The sequence below is a fragment of the Chaetodon auriga genome, chromosome 19, assembly GCF_051107435.1.
Source record: "Chaetodon auriga isolate fChaAug3 chromosome 19, fChaAug3.hap1, whole genome shotgun sequence".
Lineage (NCBI taxonomy): Eukaryota > Metazoa > Chordata > Actinopteri > Chaetodontiformes > Chaetodontidae > Chaetodon > Chaetodon auriga.
The window spans coordinates 14,006,903-14,031,994 of record NC_135092.1 but is presented as its reverse complement, the minus strand read 5'-3'; the positions used below and the strand labels follow the sequence as shown (position 1 = coordinate 14,031,994).

The 25,092-nt window shown below is 43.0% G+C and overlaps 1 protein-coding gene across 5 annotated transcripts in view; it reads left to right on the top strand.

Annotated features, from left to right (window-relative positions):
- Positions 1-25,092, top strand: part of LOC143337968 (mediator of RNA polymerase II transcription subunit 13-like) — a 78,957-nt gene that overhangs the window by 17,280 nt on the left and 36,585 nt on the right. For all 5 annotated transcript variants that reach the window (XM_076758015.1, XM_076758018.1, XM_076758017.1 and 2 more), the window contains exon 2: positions 138-375. In XM_076758015.1, the coding sequence (XP_076614130.1) occupies positions 138-375 (238 nt within the window). The remainder of the gene's footprint in view (positions 1-137; positions 376-25,092) is intronic.

Below are 25,092 nucleotides of genomic sequence, written 5' to 3'. Positions count from 1 at the left end.
TTCAGCATTTCTATCACATTTAACCCTGTTTGAGCTGCTTTATCAGTCACTGCACATAATAACTGCTGCATGAGTAATTTTAAGGTTGCTTAATAGACTGTTGCTTCAATCATTACTCTCTCTCTCTCCTCTCCCAGGCGGAGCTGACGGGCATTAAATGGCGTTGCTACGGCTTCCGCAGCGGCGGGGAGTACGGCCCGGTGATCTCGGCCCCGGCCCAGGACGACCCGGTGCTGCGCAGCTTCATGCGCTGCGTGCAGGCCAACCTGCTGTGCGTGTGGCGGCGCAAAATCAAGCCCGACGCCAAGGAGCTGTGGATCTTCTGGTGGGGTGAAGAGCCCAACCTGTCCGACGTCATTCATCACGAGCTGGAAGGTGAGAAAGAGGATGAAAAGAGATGAAGGATGAGGCCTCCCCGTTCGATCCGTCTCAATTATTTTTCCATCCCATCGGTCTTCACTTCAGCCTCCCTTGATGCTGTGAAAGTTTGGGTTAGAGGCTGTCTCATTTTATGGTTGCTTTTTATTAGGGTTGCGTTGGATTATATAGCCTGAAGAATGATTACACAGAATATCAGAAGTCATCCTGTGGTTTTTAGCAGACTTCTTTCTCAGACTGACCGAGAGGCAGTGAAACGTGTGTTACAGCTCGATGTACAACGTGAGCGCCAAATACCTTCGAGTTTTATGGCATGCATGTTGTACATGAGCTGCATTGTCTAACGTAGAGCAAGCAGGGCACAGTATTATGTAGATTGAAGCTATTTAATCTGCTGCAGAGTCAAGCTGTGCGCTGTTTGTTTAAGATGTGTAGGGCACATTGATCTGTTTTGCGTGGAGTCGTCCTGTATTTGAGCCTCATATAGCGCATATCCGAAATGTGTTTGCTTTGCAACTCAAGTGTTTATATGCTGCTTCAGGACTATCACTATGATGAAGCACACGGCAATAGAGGAGATTTTTCTTGCCAGTATTTACAGTGCGTGTGTGTTTGTGTGTGTGTGCGTGAATGCGAGCGTTAGTGGAAATTACACTGAGATATCTCACTTGAGAGAGTGCTACTGTCAGCACTATTGTCCCTATTTATAGAAACATTTTCATTATCTCACCGCGCACGTGTGTAGAAGTCTAACGTATCGACTAAGCCTCGGCAAGACAGGGAGAGGAGGAAACAGGAGAGGGATTATATTGGGTTTGGTTTAGCTGAACAACAGTCTGGAGGATGGAGAGGTTGAAGCGATAGCGAGAATTTCAGTCTTCGGTTACCTATTAAAGCTCACTTGATGTGAAAAGGCCTTTCCGCCACTGCAGTAGATATTTGACAGATGTTCTTGCTGCTGCTGGGGAGAGCCCTGTGCTCAGACACCACGAGCATGTGTTCTAGAGAAAGATACACAGAACGTTTCAGCTGAGGTTTGTCTGCATCACCAACAGACGCCAAGAGAACTTATTCCAGCGCTTCCCCAAGCGGGCCAAGCGGCAGCTCTTCTGGTTTCACCTGTGCAAAGTTTGCAATGTTCAGTTTTTGTTGATGTTTTTTGAAAGGTGTAAATTAAATATGTTTATTTCGAGGTCATTGTAACAGGTGGTGTCGCGCTGGACTTTATTATATTGAGAGGTGGCAGAATATCAGGACCACCTCTCAATGTGATGCAGTCCAGCGCAACACCCAACAAAAAAACTGAGCATTATATGAGTCATAAAAGTGCACAGGTGTACCTAATAAAGTGGCCACTGAGTGTACGTCACGCTAATTCTCTTGTCATTGTGGCGAGTTTGTATTTGCAGCATCTGCAGAAAAAATGTGTCACCTGAAGCCATATAACAAGTACGCAGCGGCGTGAAAATTTAGCGTTACTTCACCAATTTGCAAGCTTGTAATGGCAGCCTTAACCCCAAATTATGACTTGCACATGGAGGTCTACGAAAGTTAATGATAATCTTGGCCTGTGTAATTACATTTTACAGCTATTGATTGCACAGGATTGAAGTTGTGTCACGAGTGGGAGGATTTTGTCGCTGTTTGTTTATTATAACTATGCAGACTGTGGAGATGTACTCTGCTAATGAGTGTTAGACGTTTATCTCTGAGTCTCAATTTAATACATTTACACAGACTTAAACATCAGTTAATCAAAGTCAGATCAGCAGGAGGAAATAATTGTGACTGCTCCGATCATCCATAAGTACATTTTGACATTTTGTCTTTGTCATTTCTGCTGCTGGGATTTCTTATGAGCCCCGTTTAGGCCTGCAACTAGTGATTATTTTCAGAATCGTGCAATTTGTTGATTCATCGATGATGCCTCTTTGTCAGACCAACAGTACAAAACCCCAAAATGGTCAATTTACTGTAATGTTAAGACAATGATGTTTGACATTTTAGATTGAAAATGGCTTAAACAGTAATTAAATGATCCCACTGAAGGACTGACCAGTGTTTAAATTTAAAAGCTATTATTACGTTACCACTAATTTAACATCATGCTATCCAGTTATGGAGCGTCTGTGTTCGTGTGGAGGGACTCCTGATGGTTATTACTCTACAAATCTACTCATTTTAAGAAATGAAGCTAATGTTGTAAGTGCTAAAAACTGCAGTTCCCCGAATGGCCACTTGAGGCAGGCTCTGAAAGCGAGTCAGTCCTCAACTTTACAGCAGAAATAAACGTTTCCAGCCTGGTACAAAAGGTCTTAATAGCAAATTTCCCTGTTCATGACAATTTTACAGAAGTCATTCGTTTAAATTACATTAAGGCTTACGTTAGTTTTCTGCACTCTATGCTCCACACGTGCAAATGTCCACCAAAACGAGCCCCCCTCCTCCCCGCAGTGCTACTTTGGATATAATCAGCGCACCCTCGGCTCAGCACCGCCAAAGTCAATTGTGATTGGTTTGAAGGAATACGACCAGGCCCGAGTGTCTTTTCCACTACGGCAGCTTGGTAATGGACTGAGCCAGACCTTTCTCCTGGAGATAGGCCTGGCTATGCTAAACACCTCTGCAACAGATACGCAGACGCTCACACACTCTCACACACATGCTGCATACGATTATGATAATAAGACTTCTTTACTTCTCATGCAAAATCTCATAGGTCTCCCTGTATAATTCCTATTAAGCCTTGAAAATAGCACTCGGGGTGCGAGAATGAGTTGATAATTGTTAATTAAAGTGAAGCTGGATCTGCTCCAAATTAGAATTGGTAGTAACACGGGGAATATCAGTGTTTTACCAAGTCTTAAGAGAGCTCCACACCTGAATTTCTACTCACTGCGGGAATGTTTTATGTGTTAGATTTCTCTCTCCTGCCGCCCTCTCACTCTTTCTCCCTCGTGTTGCCTTGACTTCTTCTTCTCCTCTCTCTCAGCGGTGTCCCTCATGTGATTTCTTCCTCTCTGTCTGTTCCCCGCTCTGCTCGTTCCCTGGCTGACCCGGTCGTTACATGAAAAAATCGTCTCGAAGTGATGCGTGATGTGCTAAATTGTTTTCTGAAAGTGTCACAACACATCAAGACCTGACCTTGGAAAGTGTATATACAAACAGACATGTAACACTGGAGCTAAAACCTTCAGCTTGAATGCAGCATCTGTGTAATGTGGAAAATTGTTTATACATAACAAAAATATTTGTTCAATAATTTTTCATCTCTTGGGACGTATTGCTCAATTCAGGTGGTATTACAATGTTCAGGCTCCCTTTGGAATGTGGCTCCAGCTCAGTCCTGATATTTTCATCTTGCAGTTGAGAGAAACACATTTGTTGTAGTACATTTACTCAACTACTATACTCAAGTACAATTCTGAGGTACTTTTTAGATGTTACATAAGGACAAATTATAATAAATGTCATTACGTTATGAGACGTTACCCCTTTATACTTTTCTCATGGTTTCATTTAAGTCGTTATTTGCGGGTCAAAGAGGTCAAATAATCTGATATTGTACCAAAAAAAGGAAACATTATAAGCCACAGCATTTAGTTTGTCTTCCTTCTGCCCTGCCCCGACAATCACGTCTTACATTTATCTTGTGACCATTTAGCAGCAACTGAACCCTCCAGTTTGGAAACCACTCGACTAAACTACCTGCAGTAACTCTATTTAAAGCAGTTAAGACTCCATCCTGACCATCTATGTGAAGCTATCACATATGAAAAACATACCAATATTACCTCTGTACTTTTACTTAAGAAGGATTTTAAATGCAGGACTTTTACTTGTAATTGAGTATTTATAGATTGTGGTTTTGGTACTTTTACTTAAGTACAGGATCTGAGTACTTCTTTCACCACTGCTTGTTCTTTGGTTTTGGCTAAAAATGGTTCCGAATTTACATTCAGAAAGTATGTTAAACACACAGTGCGCTCACCACAATGTACAGTATTCAGTTTCAGTCTGTCCCAGTCCTCTGCAATATATAGACTTTTTGAATCTACATTAGCTGCTTGTTGTGACAGATTAACTAGTGTTAATGCTAATGCTGCTACACGACAGATCCACCCAGGAAATACAGAAGGTGTGTTTTTATTCTTGCACCCTCATCCACCGAAAAATGCTGATTTCCACATGTCTGACTGAACCGCTGAAGCTGTCGACTTGTCAGGCACATTTAGTGTGAATAATCAGCAGGATGATTATGTTTCCCGTCATGTAGCAAATATTAAAGCGGTGTGGATTGGCATGTTTTTAAATTAGCTGGCTAGACGGCTCACGGTGTCGTCTGCCAGCAGAGCAGCGAATGGGTGAAGGTATGTCTGCCATGCAGTGGTTAAGAAGAGGATGTTGCCCAACATCCCTTACAAAACAATAAGAAAAAGACTATTGTACAAGTCCGGCGTAAAGAAGAACAACACACACACTGAGGTCAGATTGCAACAAGGACGGGGAGTAAACAAACACACCAGCTCAGAAAAGTCACCTCATTAAACTGTTTTTTAAGTACACTAATGTAGATAAATACGACCTCATTTACGCTACATGCATTGTTTTTCAGCGTGCCCGCCGGCAGAAGCACATAAACACTGTAAACTGTGTTACGACTTGTGACGCTGAGACACATTTCCACACAGAGCCTGCTGCGCTCCAACAGGTGGGATTCGGGGTGAATTCAGTTCAGCGGGCTGAGGAGGTGCAGAGAGATGAGCAGGGAGTTGAGAGGACAGAGTGACTCACTGGCACCTAATGGCAGGTAACAGGAACACGCAGTCAGCCCTTCATAGCTGGGCTGCCTAAAAAGTTGATATGAGCGGCCTGAATATCCTGTGTGGAAGTCATTACTTAGAAATTTGACATTTGAAACTGTAACATAATGATTTCCATTTCACTCTCTGCTTAAGGCTTGAGAAATTTGTCGGGAGTTTATCTTACTCTGTAACTGAGAGCTCTTTAGTTTTCATTGTGGTATTTATTTTTTTCCCAAGAGTGATGATGGAGTGCACTTGCAGATGTTTTTCTCTGTGTACACATGCTGTAACCTTATAGGGCTTTTATGGAGCCGGTCGACCAAAGTGTTGAGCAACCGCCTTTAACAGCTTTCCCATCAGAGTGCTGTGAGGGAAACGTGTCACTCAGGTTTTCAGATATTATTTAAATTAGCTGACACGTTAATGCTATACAGTGAGGCGGCTTGGTAGATGCTGCGCTAGCTATCGGCGCTGCTAATGAATAAGAACATGAGATGGTTGGTTATTATTATTCATGCAAACAGAGCAATATGTTTGCACAGTGAGACAGGAGAGGAAGATGAGCGTTTGCACCTGTTTGTGTTGCTATAGCTCGGCTGCCGCTGGCCACTAATACAGGCTCACTCTTATAGAGGCGGTGACCTCTCCTGCCCTGGCTGTCCTGCTAACAGCCCACTTTTCAGGGGCATCAAGCGGCCCATCTGATCGAAGGTGACAGGGCAGATTTGGCGGACACCCCTTAAGTTCATTTGTCGTTGTTTGTTTGAAAGAAACCCAAATGCGGCGGCAGCTAGGGGAAATAAACAAAGCCAAATCTAATACAGAAATCTTGCGGTTATGAAGGCATGAATCCTGTGACAGTGACAGTGCGACTGGAGTGTAGAGCCGTTCGGTAGCAAAGCAAACAGTGAAAGACTTGATATTGTATGAAGGTGATGAATCTTTTCACTGGAGGTTAAGTCTAAATAAATCATGCCTTTGAGATAGTGCCTGCAGTATGAGCGGCTTTGAACCTCCCTGCTCCTCTCTCACCACACTCTCTCATATTATCTTAAGTTCAGTGTTTAAGCATCACATTCAACACATGGTGGCTGGCTTTCCTACAATCAAATGGCACTGGCTTGTGTGTGTGTGTGTGTGTGTGTGTGTGTGTGTGTGTGTGTGTCTAGGTTAATTATGCACAGTTGTGAGGAAACAGGATTAATGTGTCGAAACGACTGCATGTCAGCATGTCGCCAGCACAGTCAGAGAGAAAGTGACACATTTTGGACATGACTCATGAATATGAATGCATGCGCACAAACAAGCACGTATGCACGCTGTCATTGTACAGACACACATACAGTGCCTGCATATAGTACACACACACACAGTGGTTAATGTCTGAGTGGACATATGATGGGGAGTTTGTGATTATCCAACGGAAGCATCACATACCATCCAGCCGATTTGCACACACTAACAGAGACACACAAAGGGTGCGTAGTGCATTGTCATCACAGCTTGTACACACACACATAGACACACACACACACACACACTTCTCTCTTTCTCTGTGTTTGTGGGACTGGGTGTCGATGAGGTGATTCATCACGAGGATGAATAAGTCGTCACAGCCGTGAGTGTGAAATTGTTGCATACTGTTCGTAAGATCGGATCAATTATTATTATTAACAGCCCAATTATAGCATAAAGAACTTATTATGAAAAGTGCCAGAACTGCAGTATTCTCAAGCGAAGTAATGTTACTTATACTTGTGTGTGTTCAAGTTTTGTAATTAAGCCGTTAGCAGAGAAATCATGCATTTATACACTGACAGTTATACTGAAACCACAATATTTTACAAGTTTTTAGATACACCTGGGCTTTTACTGCTAAGACCAGTTAAAATGGTTTAAAGACCCATTCATTGGGCTTTAAATAGCACATTTAAACATGAAATCTGAAGTGTAAACAGATGCTTTAGGTCACTTTGGCGTGTGTGCGAGGGCGATGGAGCATGAACCTGTAACGAGCTGCGGTCGACAGCAGTGCCGGTTAAAATGAAGGTGTTTCTGATCTGAGAGACGGATGACTAAAAAATGTGTCTGAGTCGTGTCCGGTAATAAACAAGGGTTAGTCACAGCTGGCTGCATGCAGACACACAGTCAGCAGCCACATCACACCGGCCAAAGGCAGGTACAATGAGAACAAATGACAGCCCGCTCAGCCTTCAAAGTACAGATACACTGTAATTTACTGCTTTTGAAACGAAATAGCCAACATTTAGGTTTGTTCATAATCTTTAGTTTATGTGATGCATCAAAAGGAAGCGTGGCGACACAGTGGCAACATTCTTACTATCAGATCACACAGCACATTGTACAGCCTGAAACGTGGAGTTGCTAACAAATCCTATATTCTCAATGTTATCTGAAAATACTCCGCAAGTACCAACAAAATGCATTCTGTCAATTTAATGATTGTTTCTTGAGGGAGTCGTGTCAGTGTCTCGTTAGATCAAAAATGAGATTAAATTGTACGATGCAAGGGCACATAAGGTCAGGATAAAAATCACTTTAGACTAATGCCCCGTAAAGAACTCCAAGTATTTTCCAGTGAAAAAGATCAGCCTTCGGTATAAAGATGTCAGCTGTCCTTATCAAAGGAGTGTTCACGGATAAAATGAATGACTTGCACATCTTGTAATATTTCAGGGAATTACAGGATTTCATTTTGTAGGACAGCCTTGAATTTCTCTTGGCTTCCTCTGTGGTAAGTCCAGTGAATATCCCTCTTTTATCTCTGTCTGACATCTGTTATATATGAGGTGTGACGGGATCATTTACCTTAATTCCAACGTCAGTTTTATAAAAATAAGCAGCACCTGTAAAAGCAATTACTTAAAAAATATCAATATGAATCAAGAATTACATGTGAATGAAAAATCACCGCTGGATACAACTGCAGGAAAAAAATCATCATTACCTCGAATTTTCCTTCTATTTCGTAATTTTTCCCCCGCAAATCATTGATGAGAGCTTGATAGACTGCAGAGAGGAGCTGTTTTTAGTGCTCATCACCTCCACTGGAGTTCCCCAGGGCTCACTCCTGGGCCTCTTTCTAGACTCCCTTCTATTCGCATCACGTAGATTTTCCTGCTGCTCTGAGACCTGCAACTCTCTGCCTTTACTTTCTATCCTCTGACAGCTGGGAATATGACACGTGGGGGCTGATAAAGTTTCATCTCAGCCGAGCGGAGTTCATCTCTCCTTGCCTCCCTGAAACCTCCAGTCGGATGCTTGTCCACCACCTTAAGCTCAACCTTGACAAGACTCTGCTCTCTTTTTTTCAAAACCTGTGCAAGGCCTCCCCATCAATACTGACAACACTGCAGCGTCTTAGATAACAAACTGCTGTGTGAGCCCCACAGCAAAGCCATGATTTGAACTGACCACATCTCCCAAATCAGACAGTCCACAAACCATTTACTGAGACTTTTCTCCAGTCCTTGTATCTCATCAATGAAGCTGCAGCCTGGATTGTCCTCAGCGTCCCTTAATTTCCCCTGTCACACTGCTCCTACACCGTGCGTGTGGCTGTACATACTGAAAACAAAGCTCATACTTTCAGGTCATGACCTAGACTCCTGTCCATGCTTTCTGTTCTGGTACCATTGTCCAATTATTTATCGCTCTCCCCGCAGTGGCCTGGCTGTCTCCTTCCTCCCCTGTGGAGGAATGACTTTCCCACCTGAGTTAGATGAGCATGAGTCATTACCTCTTCTTCAAAACCCATATCTGAGTCATATCTCAGTTTCTATTTATCTACTTGCTTACAAAATGGTCTTGTTTTAATAAACCTGTTATCTGCTCTGTTTGAGTCAGATTCACATATTATCAAAACTGAAGGCCTATTTGGTTTCAAAGGAAATGAAATATGCTGTTGTAATGCTTAGAGTTTTTTTAGCGAGTTATATTTAGTCCACTTTTTCAGTTTAATGCTTATTTAATAGACATTTTTTATTGTTTTCCATTCTAATTGTACAAAAACGTGCTGAAAAATCTCAAACGAGGCTTTTATTAAATTTGCAGACGCCCCTCATCATAAATAAGGACTTGGTTAAAAAGTGCTACATGTGCTGTGCATGGACTGAACCTTACAGCCTTTACAATGACTTATTGAATTTCAAATTATTCCTCTGTTGCACTCATCACAAATTACTCTGAATAAAAGCATCAGCTAGATCACTGAAATGGAAATGTCAGTTTGGTTAGTCAGCCCACAAATACGCTCAATTCACAATGAGACAAGAGAACTATAATGGGATTGATTATGGACTCACTGAAAAGTGTGTGTGTGTGTGTGTGTGTGTGTATGTGTGTGTGTGTGTGTGTGTGTGGGTGTAGCGTTTTCTAGTTAGGAGTTTCAACAGCAGAAAACTAAGGGCTGATGACTTTGATAACACCATAGGCGGTGCTCCTGTGTGCCACCAAAACAGCATGTGGTCAAGGTGAATGCAGGAGCAGGAGGAAGAGCAAGAGGGCCGCTCACTTAACACTGCGTCGCAGGTGTTAGCATATTTATCTTTGCTGTATAATCAGAATTATTTCATCCTGTGCATCCCTTGTCACATTAAATGTGTTATTTTTAATATATATACAGTGTATATGTGTGTTTACCGCACCCACAGCTGAAATATCTGGATGTGTTTTTTTCTCCAAGAGTCAGCCTTCCACCACACTGAGTTTCCCTTTTCTTTCTTGAAACTGTAGTAAAGCTGAGAGGAATACAAAGTAGGGGAAATCCAGCAGAAAAAGATTCTGACTGGAATCAATCCTAGCTGGGGGTGAATGTTGTTCCAGAGACGGGAGTCTTAACCACACTGTCTCAGAGAAATTATGTGCATACTTAATTCAGAAATGAGCTTCAAAAACGGCTAACTAAATAGCACGGGGATACGAGGCAGTGGAGGGATAATTAAACACCACGTCTTTGAATGTATCACTTCACATTTGCATAACTGACAAATCATTCACCTGTGAAGCCCCTTTTGTCATTATCTTACTTCAGAGTGACTTTCAGCATCATTTCTGCCGCCATCACACTTACCAGTCCAAATAAGAGCGAGCGAGAACGGCCTGAATCGAAAGCCTGAGCCGTGCACGTCCATTATCAGCTCACTGGTTGGCTGGTGCAACAAAGATATGTGACCAACAAGTGGATTAGAGCGGCAATGCTTATGAGAAAATAATCAGAGATAATGGAATTAACAGAACAGAGAGAGAGGGCGTGAATTGGACATGACTTCAGGCAAAAAAAATAAAAAAAAACATCTCTGCCAAATATGTAGGAGAGAGTCTCAGTCAGTCTGTCTAATGTGCTCGAAAAGCTGCAGCTGGGTGCTGTGCCCTTCATAAACAGAGCTGGTTGCCATATTTCGTGGAGCTGGAGGGGTTGTGGAGTGTGTGTGTGTACACACCATGACAGGTTTCTATGTGTGCGTGGCGAGACTGTGACTGTTATCATTCCTTATGTGTGCCTATAATTGGCCAAGTGTGTGTGTGTGTGTGTGTGAGTGTGTGTGTGTGTGTGTGAGAGTGAGGGCTGGCAGAGGTCGCAAGGTAATTGTCCTGTGAAAAACTGGTTGCCAAATGTGTGTGTGTGTAGCAGAGCGCAGGAGGGAGGGCTAACCTCTGCCTCCATCTGTCCACGTCTGGCTGTGAACTCATAATCTGGCCTGTGGAGACAAACCCTCTCCACCACTTGCCACCTGCTTCAGAAATACAGGTTAGATTGAGGTTATTTCTGTTATGGATCCGCTGGCGAGGATGCTCAGTTAGTAATGTGCCGTACATAATTTCCTGTTTATTTCAGGGATCGGCCTGACTCTTAATCGCTCAAAACTGGATCAAAACCAGCGTTGTTGTACATTACAGGATGAATTCCTGGCACGAGGAGCGCTTCATGTATCTTATTGAGAAGGTGCCACGTCTACTCCTGAGCAGCGTTTGATTTGTTCTAATTACGTGCGCCCGACACCGCTCACCTGTTTAAAAGAGGTTTGGACTGTGACAGTCACTGAGGAAGGAAACAGCCGTAATGTTCGTGCTTGTACCTCTTCTGCATCACAGAAGAATAAAGATGGAGCAGACGTGAACTTCAAAAGACTATTTTTTTTAAAGTGTGAACCAGTTTAGCTTCAGCTGAAACTGCAGCAGATAAGACAAGCGGTTTCATTCAGCAGAGGTATTTAAACAGTCACATCCTCTTCAATTAAAGCATTTCGGGAAATACACTTACTGAAGTGTAAACACGACAAGTCGTGGTTTTACAGAGGGTTAAGTGCTGGACTATTTCTTGTCTGCGCTGGTTTCCTGGCAACCTCCTGGTGATGACAAAACTCCAGGAAGTCGCTGCGCCCTGCCAAGAAATTGTCTGGCACATAATCCTCTGTGAACCTTTTTTTTTTCACGTAGGTTTTTATGCAGATTAAACGATCAAGATATGATTAGATCCAGACTGATATAAGCTTATTGCAGATATATTGGTATTGCTGCATGTGTTGACAGATCAAGTTAAAAGAAACTCCAGCGCAGAAATGCCAAACTAGCTTTGGTGTGTCACCATTACATCTGGCTGCAGTCAGAGAGCTCTGACTAGTAAATTTTTCCACTTAAAGTACATGGATCCATATCAAGAGAGCTTGTCAATGCCTGCTTTTACACCGTCTATTCAAGGCGGGAATGTCTCCATCTCGGCCTTCTGATTAAAGGTATGAACATGGAATAGGTGGTCTGACGTGTAATGTCTGCAACCAACCACCGGGGGATTTAAAAAGCAGCTAGCAGCAATTAGTGGCTAACTCAAAGAGGAAAACAGTATCAGCCTCAAAAATGCAGCCACGGTCAGGCTACAGATATAACATACTACGGTAATTAATGAGACAGAGCCAGGCTAGCTGTTTCCCCTTGTTTCAGCTAAGCTAGCTGTCTGCTGGCTGTAACTTCACATTTAACAGACAGACGTGTGATGATTTTCTCCTCTAACTCTCATCAAGAAGGGGAACAAGCATCTTTTCCAAAATGTCAAACGAATCCTTTAACGAGGCATTTTTCCGGCTCAGGTTTTCAGAGCAGCGGTGTGATTTGTAGCAACCTCCACCTGACAGATATTTACACCTGTCCCCCTGAAAGCGCTATCATAGCCTGTGCGATGCTGCCACAATCTTCTACTTACTGCCCTCCTTGAATCGGTGACGGATTAAGTGTTTTGCTGAAGTGCATCTCGACAGCCTTCGAGTGAATGGAGACCAGTGTCCGTTTCACCTCCCTGATTACCGCTCCCAGGATTCAAACTGGCGATCTAAAGGGCCCGCTCTTCATTTACTCGTCTGCTGTGACCTGTAACCAGCTGATCGCCCTGATGACGAGCAGCGAATCTAATTTGTACTGTGAAATCTTATCTTTAAGGTTATACTGGGGCTGACACAGTCTCAGGTCCATCATAATATATAAAATTTTTAAGACTGGGGAGGCACTTGGGTGTTACGATGTGTTTTATAATCCCTCCTTCTCCTCCTCTCTCCCTCTTATTCTTCCTCCTTGGTTCCTCTCCACCCCACCTACTCAGCCACAGCTCCCGATATCATCATAATGATACCAAAAAAAAAATGCCAAATAAGCAAGCGAAGAAGAGAATCAAGTGAGATTGTCACATGTTACAAGAGCTTTCCAGCGCCGCTCTCCCTGCTCAGCACTGCGCCGATGTGATCCCTGCATGCACAGCAGAAATGATGAGGGGTTGTGCAAACACGCCGAAGCAATCCTCCCAGGATGCGCGTTGAATGCTGTCGGAGAGAGCAGGTGCCAGTGAGCAGACAGGAAAGTGTGTTTCTGACCTGATAATGTGGGTGAAAGTGGTGGTTTCTTTTCAGCACGGGCTTCGTTAGGAAGCCCTTTTACGGCTGTGACTCGTACTCGTAAATCGGCCAATAGGAATTGGATGAAAGGTGTTAAAGATTAACAATTCAAGGGACAATTAGGGTAAAATAAAGCAGGCAGGAAGTGAATAAAAGAGAGTCAATGAAAGTGAGAGACACCTCTGTGAGTGTTGAAAGGTGTTTTCAGGGCTACTGCAAACTTTATTTTCTAGAGGCAAAGCAGAGTCGTCATAACTGGCCTTTCCTCACAGTCAGTAATGTGACTGAGCTGCGTGTCCCTCCACTTCCAATGAAAGTGAAATAAAAAGTGAAAAAAAAAAAAAAAAAAATCAAAGAAGCTCACCTCAGGTTTTAATTCAATCAGCTGAACCTGGATGATAGTTTTTAATAGAGAAAAAATGGGAGAGCTTCTCCTCATAACCTGATTTGAATGAAAAAAAGATGCAGCCCTAAAATGACTCCCAAACCCTTTTTCTGTGTCAACAAGTTTTACTTGGCATTCGTTCTTTCCTCTGACGCTCGCCTCTTCCAGCCCTCTCTCCATCCTCCCCCTCCTCCTGCTACTCCTCCTCTTTTCAGGCTTTGTTGTGCTTTATTTTTTCTCTCCTCCCTTGTTTTTGGGGTTGCTCTCTGTGATGTTAGGGTGGCGCATGTCTGCGAGCACGCTCGGTTTCTTGGCAAATAAAAGGTGGGGGTGTACGGTTGCCAATCAAGGCCTACTCCTTCTCTTTATTCCTCCAGGGTTTGTCTTAGGAACACTCTCAGAAGCAAAACTCAAACAGAGGGAATGAATAATTAGCCTCCCAATTTTTCCTTGAATCAGGAACTAGGTCGCCAGCTGACACATGTCGCAATAGGGAACAACCTCGCTGAAAGAGGGAGACCTACGGAGGTTCTGAGAGCCCCCCGAAGGAATGCTGTTCACCTACTGAGGAGGACACAAGGAGTCAGAGAGGAGACACAAGCATTTGACTTTTTTTTTTTTTTTTTTCTTGTCTGGCTTTGGCTGGTGAAAAAGTGAGTCACATGTGGAAAGCGGCGATTCCATGATAGCAAAAAAAAAAAGAAGAAGAAGAAAACATGAGCAAGAAAAAAGAGGGGAGGAGGGGCGGGAAGAAGGAGAGGGAGGGGTGGGAGGAGGGAGATACATGTAGTGAGAGAGAGGGAGAAAGGGAGGGGTGTGTGTGTGTGTATGTGTGTGTGTGTGTGTGTGTGAGACGGGAATTCATGCTTCAAAAAGAAGAAAAGAAGTGGTTTGTTTGGAGGGAGAGAAGAACATCTGCGATTTCTCTTTGGGCAGTTAGATATGCAGTTGGTTTGTTGTTCTGCACATGTTTCTTCTTCTTCTTCTTTTTTTTTTTTTTTTGGTTACTTATTTGCCATCCTGCCAGCAAGAACAACATACAGTTATTTTGAAAATTGGTCACTTCACACCTCCTGTTCACATCTTTCTCATCTGAAAATCTGCGAGAGAGGATCAGTCTGTTCTTTAGCTGTGACTGTTTCTGACAGGATGGACAGATGCACGAGTGTGCTGTCACAGATTTACTTGCAAATTCGCCTTGCATGGGAGGAAAATGGAAACTTTTTCCTCGACCGACGGGGGCAGATACACACGGGGAGAGGAGGGAAAGTGAGCTAGGGAACGAGGAATGAAGGAAACGAACTGAGAAGCGGGGAAAAAATTGCCTCAGTCATGTTTACTTGTCTGTAAATTTGTGGGGAAGGACGGAGAATCTCTGATTTCCCTCCCGCCTCCTCTTCTTCTCTCCACCCCTTGTGGGTTGTCAGGGCGTGGCCTGTGACCTCCTGACCCTGCACCATGTTTGTGTATGTGTGTGTGTGTGTGTGTGTGTGTGTGTGTGTGAGAGAGAGAGATGAGATGGTATGGGTGAAGTTTCCCAGCTGCACGGAGAAGGGGTGGGGGTGTGCGTTTTTTTTTTCACTCTGCAAGCTTTCAGTTTTGAAAGAAAAGCCACAAACTGAAAGAATGAGAGCTTTGTGTGTGTGTGTGTGTGTGTGTGTGTGTGTGTGTGTGTGTGTGTGTGTGTGTGTGTGTGTGTGTGTGTGTGCGCGCAGAAAGAGATGGAGAGACCAAAAGAGGGAAGGAGTGTGGAAGGAGCAGACAGGGAGAGGAGAGAGGCCGTGAGGGGATTGGGGAGTTAAGGGAATCGGTGTCATTGTGAAAAAGTGGGAAACAGGGTTGATGGGTGGGGCAAACTGTGAGATGGAGGGTGGAGGGAAGTCGGAGGGAGGGGAAATGAGAAAGAGTATGACATTTCTATTTTGTGTTCAGGAGCAACAACCCTATGCTGATATAAGATTTAAGGGAATCCCTAACAGTTCTCTGTTCATGTATTATTCCTGCATATGTCTGCATGTATTATTGTTCATCCAGGTACGTTTTATACACTTCCCTGAAATAATCTATGTGCAATAAAAAAAGAAAAAAAAAAACCTAGAGTAACAATAAGATAAGATAAAAGTTTACTGATCTCACACCTGGGAAATTAAGTTCTTACAGACAGCAAGAATCATCTATACATGGACGTTATTTCTAAAACACTGACAGTCTTCTGTGATCACATTAAGATAAAGTGTAGAGCTTACACTGTATACACGGGCAAATATTTATTTTAGTTAGCTTGAAATATTCAAAATTCCAAAGAAGATGGGATGCTGTGCAAAACACAAGTAAGATGTGATAACCTTTTTAACAAATACTCAAGTGAAAACACACACAGAGTCAGTATATTTAATGTCTGACCTCATCAGCTTCATTGATTTTTGTAAATATCTGCTTATTCTGAATTTGATGCAGCAACATGTTTCAAACAAGTTGGGACAGGAGCAGCTAAAGACTGGGAAAGATGTGGAATGCTCCAAAAACACCTGTTTGGAACATTCCACGGGTAAACAGGTTGATTGGTAACAGGTGATAGTGTCATGATTGACAGTTAATAGTTAATGATCACTTTTATTTATGTTTTTCACAGCACCCCAACCCAAAATGCCTGGCTTATAAGTCAGCGTTTCAGGGTTTTTGGTGTTTTTCTCAAAGGTGTCATATATGGTTGAGCAGATTTTAAAGATCCTTCAGGCAAATTTGTCATTTTTCATTCTGAGCGACATAAATAAACTTGACTTCCATCATAATGTGATACTATGCAGCATAAGTGGAGTTCACAGTGGGTTTTGAATATAGCTTTCAGCAGTTCGAGTGCAGAAACATCTAAAACAACAGAATACTGTGAGGGGAAAAAAACAAACAAAAAACATGATTTTGTTTACATAAACAAACGAGAACAGCATCTTATTCCAGTCTGACTTTAAGGGTGGGTTTATGTTGCTTCAGGACATCAGCATTATGATGTGCAGACTGAAGCCAAATTTATTTAACGGCAAAAATGACTCAAAAATCAAGCTATATATACATATATTTATAAATAAATAATTGGAGGATTAAATGGAATGAATACTGTTGTTGTTTCCCTCCATCCTCCTCTCTGAAGACGAGCCAGCCGCCTTTGATATCTGCAGTTTGTGTGAGGCCTCTCAGCCTGCATCAAGTGACTACAACGGCCAAATTGATTTTTTCCCCTGGCGGTTTTTTTTTTTTTTTTTTTTTTTTATCAGCAGCATAGAAATGCTGATTTTGTTGCAGTACCCACACAATCAGCATCTGCACAATAGACAGCGACTCTCCTGTAGGGACATCAGCTGTTGGTGTAAACAATTAACAAACGTTTAATTTTTGGCTTCTGACAGCCTGCTCATGTCGACTCATGTAGCTTTTGCTGTTTTTGTGTATTTGTTCAGTCTCACTCTTCGGTATATGAGCAGGCTGCTCTTAAACACAGGACAGAACGGTGAAAAGACTTGTTTATTCAGTGAAATTTGACTTCTACTTCCTGTTTGTTCCTGTGATTTCTGGCCAGTGGAACCAGTTGGGATTAAAACCACTGCTTGGTGATGCCACTGAAATGAATTCCCGCATCTTTTTTTTGTTGTTGTTTTTTCTTTTATACCATGGGCTGTTCTTTCATCATCAGTATCTGTTTATCCTTAATCTTCCATAACCACGTTTCTCGCTCAAATGACGGAGGCCTGAAGAATTTTGTCGTAAAAACTGGGATAATGAGACCTTTTGAAGCCAAAAGCAGAAGTGATCGTCTCTGAGTTCGGAGCAAGATTCCCACACAGCCCTGTGGAAACTGAAGCTTTGGGTTGGTTTGTTTTCCCTTTCGGACATTTTCAGCTGCAATGCCACAAACAAAATCACATCATGTACAATATTATACCGTATATGCAAACTCAAGTGTGGCTAAGTAAGAAAGAAAACATGGAGGAAAGTTAATCAACTCTGCCTTATCTGATATGCTAATTCACTTAGATTTTGTTTGGACATTTGAACACTTTGCTCCAACAGGAGTTGGTTTGAATTATGGCCTCAAAGTGCAGCATCACCACTCTGTGCAGTTACATTGTTGAATTATTCCTGCAGCCTCCTCATCAGTGGAGCTAATATGTGGCTGCTCTACTGACCTAAACTGATAGGTGATGTTTTTTTAGCTGCTTCTAACTCCGATATGCTTCTGAGGACCAGACTGGAGACCAACGCTGCCATGAATGAGCTGCAGCTTGGCCTGCCTGGAGAGAGAGAGAGGAGAGCCTCTCCATCTCCAGCTCATCCTTGAGAGAGAAAGCGAGCTTTGCTGTCTGTCTCTCTCTCTTCTCCTCTCCCCTCTAGTGGCAGTTAGGAAGCCCTGTGGAGTCCCGCTAAGCCTCTCAATAGCTGCCCGGCCTCCCACCTCGAGGCCCATTCACTTCTAATGAGGTGCTCAAGTGTCTGTGGCTTAACATGAGGGTCAACACCACAGAAATGGGCTCTTTTACACCGCTAGCTCCACCGCTCCGGCAAATGCTAAAGTGATTAATGATATCATGCTCTTATATTTGAATCTGTTAGTGTTTCATTTTAGTGCGCGTCAGTTGAAATACTTTTTTTTTTTTTCTTCTCATGCACTGGACAGTTTCTTCATTAATGTTAACTGTCTTTCTCTCTAGCATACTCACATGATGCTATCTGTACTTTATTCAGAGTGTTTGCATACATTAAATCCTCAGGAGGCACTTTCACATCAAAAAGATCAAAAAGTTGGGACGCTGTGCAAAACATAAATGAAACAGAATGGGATAATTTGCCAATAGATTTTGACATTTACTCAGTTGAAAACAGTACAAATACAATATATTTAACGCTATCATCAAAACTGTAAACATCTAAAGGTACCTCTAATTTCAAAAGGCTTCTATGAAGTTGGTTGTATTTAGTGTGGAACTGAATAAACTCACACTTCTGAACTCTTAAATAAAACTGAAATAGAACAGCTAGATAATATGCACAAATGTTGAGATGCTGTAAAACATAAATAAGTTATAATTTGCTAATTGTATGCAAATTGATGCAGCAGCATGTGTCAAACAAGTTGGGACAGGAGCACCTAAAGACTGGGAAAGTTGTAGAAACACCCCAAAAACACCTGTTTGGATCATTCCACAGGTAAACAGGCTCATTGGTAACAGGTGATAGCATCATGATTGGGAATGAAAGGGGCATCCTGGAAAGGCTCAGTCGTACACAAGCGAGGATGGAGAGAGGTTCACCACTTTGTGAACACATGATTGGATAAAGGATGTTACTGCATGAGCTCAGGAACACTTTGGAAAAGTGTTATGGGTAAACAGTTTGTTTGCGACGTTCGGTTTTTGTTTATGTTTTCACAGCTTTATTAGAGTCAGGCTTGAATTTGGCTGAAGTGTGTCTCTGCGCTGCTCGCTGCTTGACAGTTGACACGTTATTTTGACGGCGGCAGGTACGTACATGCCGAATGAATGGGCGTTAAAGGAAACATCACTCCTCTCCACCTCAACAACTCTCATAATATCAAGGTCCTGAGCAGACATTGTGCACTTGAGATGGTGTTGCATACGACAAACAAAAGCCACTTTAGTCGCTCTCCAGTCTCCCACTTCACAAACGCCTCCTCTGGAACGACGAGCCAGACGCATTGTTTTCGATTGCTCGTCAATAACGTCCCCTGATGTGGCGCTGTGGTGTGACCCGAGCACAGGCTGTGTGGTTACACTGCCAGCGAGCATAATGTGAGCCCACCTTCCTTTAATTACATGGAGTGCTTCCCAGTGTGAGGGTGGCAGAGTTCAGTGTCTAGTTGATGTCATGGTTGGTTAGAAGGAGAAGGAACAACTTCAGAAGAAAAGACGTCGGTGTTAGGAGAGGTGAAGGTTTCAGGTCTGCTTCCTCTTGATGCTATTTAATATTTTCAAGCAGCTTAGATTTTTTTAATTACTGTCAGTGGCTGGCGTGCAGTCATCCATATATTTAACTTACGTGTATTCGACATTTATCCTCTGTCAACAGCTAAAGGATGTTGATGTCTGGGTGCTGTATGACTCGATCTTCTAGTTAATTGGTTGTTGTGTCATAAGAGGTTTTAAACAAATTTCCAGTAAGATAAAATGTGAATTAATGCATGCTTCCATCCACTGCTGTTATATGAATTTTGGATGCATCGAGTTGCTGTTGCTAATTCTCCAAACCACTGCAGTATTAGAGGGGACAATGAACAATGAACAATGGACACGTGATGGAAATCTGGCCTATATTTTGGGAATGTTACTGTCGTCTCGCATTTTAACATTTGATCCATGACTAAGGGTTTTTCCATTGCATTTTGTTTTTTATCAGTGTGCCAACTTTTCCACCCCTGGCAGGCGTAAAAATCGGACTTTTTTTCCGCATTTTTAAGCTCTGATTGGAAATTCTCGTAAAAACAGGTGGATAAAATTGGAAACACGCTTGTTGTAAACTTGAGGAGGAGGATGGGCACTAAAGCTTCCCAGCGATCCTCTCCACTAGCCAGTTTATGCAATCCCTTTATGGCCCATTTGCACTATAACTGAGAAGAACATCCATCCCATGTAGTATGATTTTATCCAGATGAAGCACTGAAGCATAAAATCCAGGTGTAAATGGACCCCAGGCTCATGGATAACACCGCCACGCAGACCACCGCTGGAGTGACTCCACAGCTCTGCTTACGTTAACGTCAAACTGTAAATAAGAGCCATCCTCACCACGTTCAGCCATGTGAGCGCAAACAAACAGTTGCTATTACTTCCTGTGAATTCAGACACACAGGATAAGCCGAGAACATTCGGGAGAAGATGATAGTTTCATGCTGCAGTTTGAGAGCCATAAAACTGAAAAGGTGAAGGGAATACGCGTTATCATAATAACACAGTTGACTGATAATTATCTTCTTGGATAAAGGTCAGCAAACCCATAATTATTGAGGTTCAGGCAAACTTGGTGTTTGTGGAGCAGAGCTAAACACAGATACTTGGTCCTGAGGCTGGAGCACATTTTAGAACATAAAGGAAAAATCCAACAATTTGGGGAACGATCGTGTTTGTGTGTCTAAATATCAACGTAGTAAGAGTTTGGTTTCTTTCCCACTCCCTTTATGTCGCTCGTTTCTACTGTTAATTCTGTGCTGAAATCCGAGAGGCCAGTCGTGACTGTGTGAGACCGTGGAGACAAAATGTGTTTTCATGACAATGTGTGCAAAACAGTTCACACACCACGTCCCATTCATTTATTCATTTCCCAGAGACTTATGGGAAAACACTTGGCACTTAGCACTCAGCATCCTTCCATCCACAGCACCCCAAACATCAAAAGATCTGTGTGTGCGTGTGCATGTGTGTGCATGTGTGTGTGTGTGCGTGTGTGTGTGCGGGGTTGAATGAGCTAAGTGACTGTCAAATTATGTAAGGGTGTGGGATAATTCTGTTGGCTTTTCTCTGCACAGTTGTCTCCTTTTTGATTGTCGGGGTTGGAGAGAGGCCAATGCACAACACACACACACACACACACACACACACACACACACACACCGGCAAACACACTCCTTTTTTGACTTCTAGCATCACACAGGGCCCATTTTTATTTCCATTCCTTTTCTGTTATGACTTTTCAGCAATCTGTCTGCTTCACGCAGCCCAATTTTGTCACCCCTTTGTCTCTTTTCTTCTCTATTTTTGTCTTTACGTGTCTGTCACACCTCCCACCCCTTTGTGTCCCTCGTTCTATGTCTTCCCTCTACACCATCATTCACCCCAAACCTCTAAAAACACACACACACACACACACACACACGCACACACACACCATTTTATAGCAGGTTATATTAGAGAGTAATCTCATTTTGTTCATGATGATGGTATAATAGCCCCAGCTAGATCCTCTCCAGTCACTCTAATTACACCATTGACTCAGCATTAATACAGTAAATATCCTGTAAATTATAAATTGCTCTGTCAACATGCTGTTACAGTAATGACAGGCCCTGGAATTACACACAGTATCACTTCAAATCAGCACTGGGCTGACTGGTGAGATGCTAAATAAATTAAGGAGCTTACAGCATGTGTCGTTTCTGTTTGCCAAATTAAAAATAAATGAAAAATCCCCATCGAGCTGCCGAATGCAGAAACGTACAGAAGAAAGTTTCTAATCTCTAAAAAATGTAACACCCCAAATTGAATTTGAGCACGGCGATATGTGCGGCCTGTCTTGTTGGCTGGATGAGGAAAACATGTGTGCTGTGAGCAGCTGCTGCTTGTAGCGTTAACAAGGTGCTGCAGCATTGTGCGTTTCTTCGTTCGTCTTTGTTGTTTTCAGTTCTGCGTGCCCATGATGATTGCCCCATCCCCCTTTTTGAGTGTGTAAAATGTGCAGCTTTGTCTGTGAAATAGATTCCTGTTCGCACACGGGGGCTGACTCCTCAGAGAATTACAACTAGTTACTGTATACCTCTGTCCTTCTTTGTGTGTAAATGTCTGAATATGCTGTTAATCTTGGTACATGCGCTCTCACTGTATGTTTTCTCTTACAGTATTTACTTGTCTCTGTCCTCTCTCCCCTCTCATCAGTATGCCTCATGCATGCCAGCAGCAGAGGTGCTTTAGGCTCCTAGCATTCACACCAGGTCATCGCTGGCAGTGCTGCGACATGCTGTGCAGCAATAATAGCGTGCGAATGAACCACAATCTGTGTTACTCAAAGCTGAGACATGATGTGCTCCGTGCATATTGTTACGTCTGCAAATTCTGATTTGTTTTGCAAGCCTCAGCTGCACTCGCAGCGAGACGCAAGCCAGTTTTTTCGACAACATGCGCTCACGAAGTTCCTGTTTGTGCTTCTTTTAATTTGGAGTCAAATCCCCCTCATCATCAGAGCCAGCGGTAGAAAACAAAGTGCCGTGAATTCGCAGTGCGAAGAAGTAAAGAGGGGAAGTTGTGTGAGGGAGTATTGAGAGCTGCTGTGTTGACACGGCCTGGGTCGTTGCCAGCCACTCGTTCTTACCCTCCACTTTGACCTCAGCTCAGGAGAGGTGGAGCTTTTTCTGGCTGCAACTTGACTCCTCTGCTCCGAGCGGTGCTATTGGGGGAGGAGAAACAACATTTAGATTGACAGAATCCTCACATGGACAATTTGATGCATCACCAAATGCTCACTGAGCAGGCTTATACTGTAGCTGCTTTTGTGTGCTTGTGTTTATATGAATCCATGCTCTCATGGCACAACACTCACACCCTGGTCCCTTCTCTTGCCTCTTTGCCTGACTCACTCCCACAACTATGCAAGCAACTCCGGCTCAGTCACCTAATTGATTCCAGACTTTCCCCCTCATCCCTTCACTCTCTCTGAGCCTCCTCCTCCTCCTCGCTGTCACTGCTGCCCCTCATTCTGTCCGTCTGTCTGGGCTCTCTGGGTCTCAGTGCCTGCCATGTGTGCATTCAGCTTGTTAATACATATATGTGCACGTGAACGTGTATATGTTTCATGCTGGTGTTGAGTGATTTTATTGAAATTTGGCTGCCATCATTAGGTGAGATGGCTTGACAAGAGGGTCAGTTAAGGTTTGCATTTGCCTGCAGTTTGTTACACCTGAAGGATTTGATAAGCAGACTGCCAACATGTCCGATTTTAAGCAGAAGTTGTAAATCTAACATGAACTAAAGGCCACGTGAGTCACTGTGCTTCCACTTTAAAGGTTGTAAAAACTTGTAATTGGTTTAATTCTAAAGCCCACAGAGCTTCCTGTTGGTGGCGGCGGTGCGTTTAGAGGCACTCTGTTGTGTTGACAGGTGTCACTGAAAAGTTTAGGAAATGGTGTCACTGGAGCGTGAGACTAGAGCGAGTGACTGCCTCACGGACAGCGGCGGAGGATGCACGGTGTTTGCTGGTTAACGATCTGGAGAGCAGATAGAAATGAGGTGAAGAAAATGTGTCCTTCTCGTGTGAAAATGACATTTCACCATGTGACACTGGAACCCATAATTTCATCTTTACATCTCAGGGCCTTTTACATTTCATGCATTATGTTCCTACACACACTCTCTCTATTGAGGGCATATTTACGCCTGTTTGTGGGAAGCATACGGTTTGGCAGCAGAAGCTGGGCTGAACTGAATCAATATGCATGACTGTAACACTGTGTACAAATACACAGTATTTACCACTGGATAAAAGGCACAGTCAGATGTCCTTATGCTGCTGCTGTCAGATGCTAATTGATGTTTAATTGACCTCGCCTGATCCCTTTTCTTGTGTATAAAGGAATCTTGCAGCCACATGAGCATCAAGCCGTCTCGATGCTCATGTGGCTGCAAACTGAATAAAAACAGGTGTAACATCAAACCACACAGAGCTTTGGTTTTCAACCATTTAACAAAGACGCACAATGGTTTGCAGGTTAACTTTCTACCAATGCTCCACAGCTGCTCATTTCACTGATCTCCACAGCTACAACTAGAGAGAGTGGGCTAAAGCGAAGAGTGAGTTCCTGTTACCAAGCTCCAAACTCACTACTGTTACATAAGACAAGTCATAATGTTTCCAACTGATGCCAAAGAGAAGTGATCAAAGTTAAACAAAGGGATAACTGAACGTAAAAGCGACTTTGATCTTATAATTGTCGAAGAATTAGTGAGACGGATGAATGGAGTCTTTTGTAAGTTCTGTGGAAATGTATGTCTGATAACAAACAAGCTTATTTTTCAGCACAGATGTTGAAGCATTCATACTGAGTTATGGTAGCAATTACCGAGTGGTGGGACCTTGCTTCACCCCAGCAGATAATAACCAGAGCTGTAACAGTTTGAATGAAATTAACAATGGAAATTTATTTGTGACTTCAACAGAACTCGTTGGCTGTACGGAGCACAGGTCAGGTGCTTCGCCCTCGAACCGGCTTTGGCTGCAGCACTGCTTCTTTCAGTGTTTCAGTCTATTAGTTAAATGGATGGAGACAGACAGAGACAGCTCCTGAAAATCACCAGTTTACAGCACAAGTTGGTGCCGCACTTTTTGTCTAAAACACTGGAAATGTGATCTTTAAGCTTCATCAAAGCTTGATGTTTATCCAGTTTTATTTTGGGAGTAGATCTCACTGTTTAACAGTGTTTATTATGATGGCAGCAGAGAAAAACCCTGGACTGTGGATGGTGGAGTTGGTCATGTAGAGTGAGAAAGTAGAAAAATAGACCCTCTCAGTTGAACCCCATATTTAGTTGTCTTGAGGAATATTGACCAAAAAAAAGACTAGCCAGATATGATGATGTAAACAGCTTCATCTGGACAAAAACAGGCCCCTTTAGACCAAAACGATTCAAGATCCACTGATGAAAAGTCTGTGATTCACAGGAACTACAAAGATTCAACATGCTAATGTTTGCCCGCCACACCTCAAACTAGAACTACGGCCAGGGAACCCAAATTGGAAGCAGATTTGTCAAGTGGAAATGGAGGTACAGTCCCTGAATAATAAGTTCCATCATAAGGCTTCTCCTAACATCCTGTGGAAAACAGGCCATGCTGTCACTCTGTGTTTTTGCTC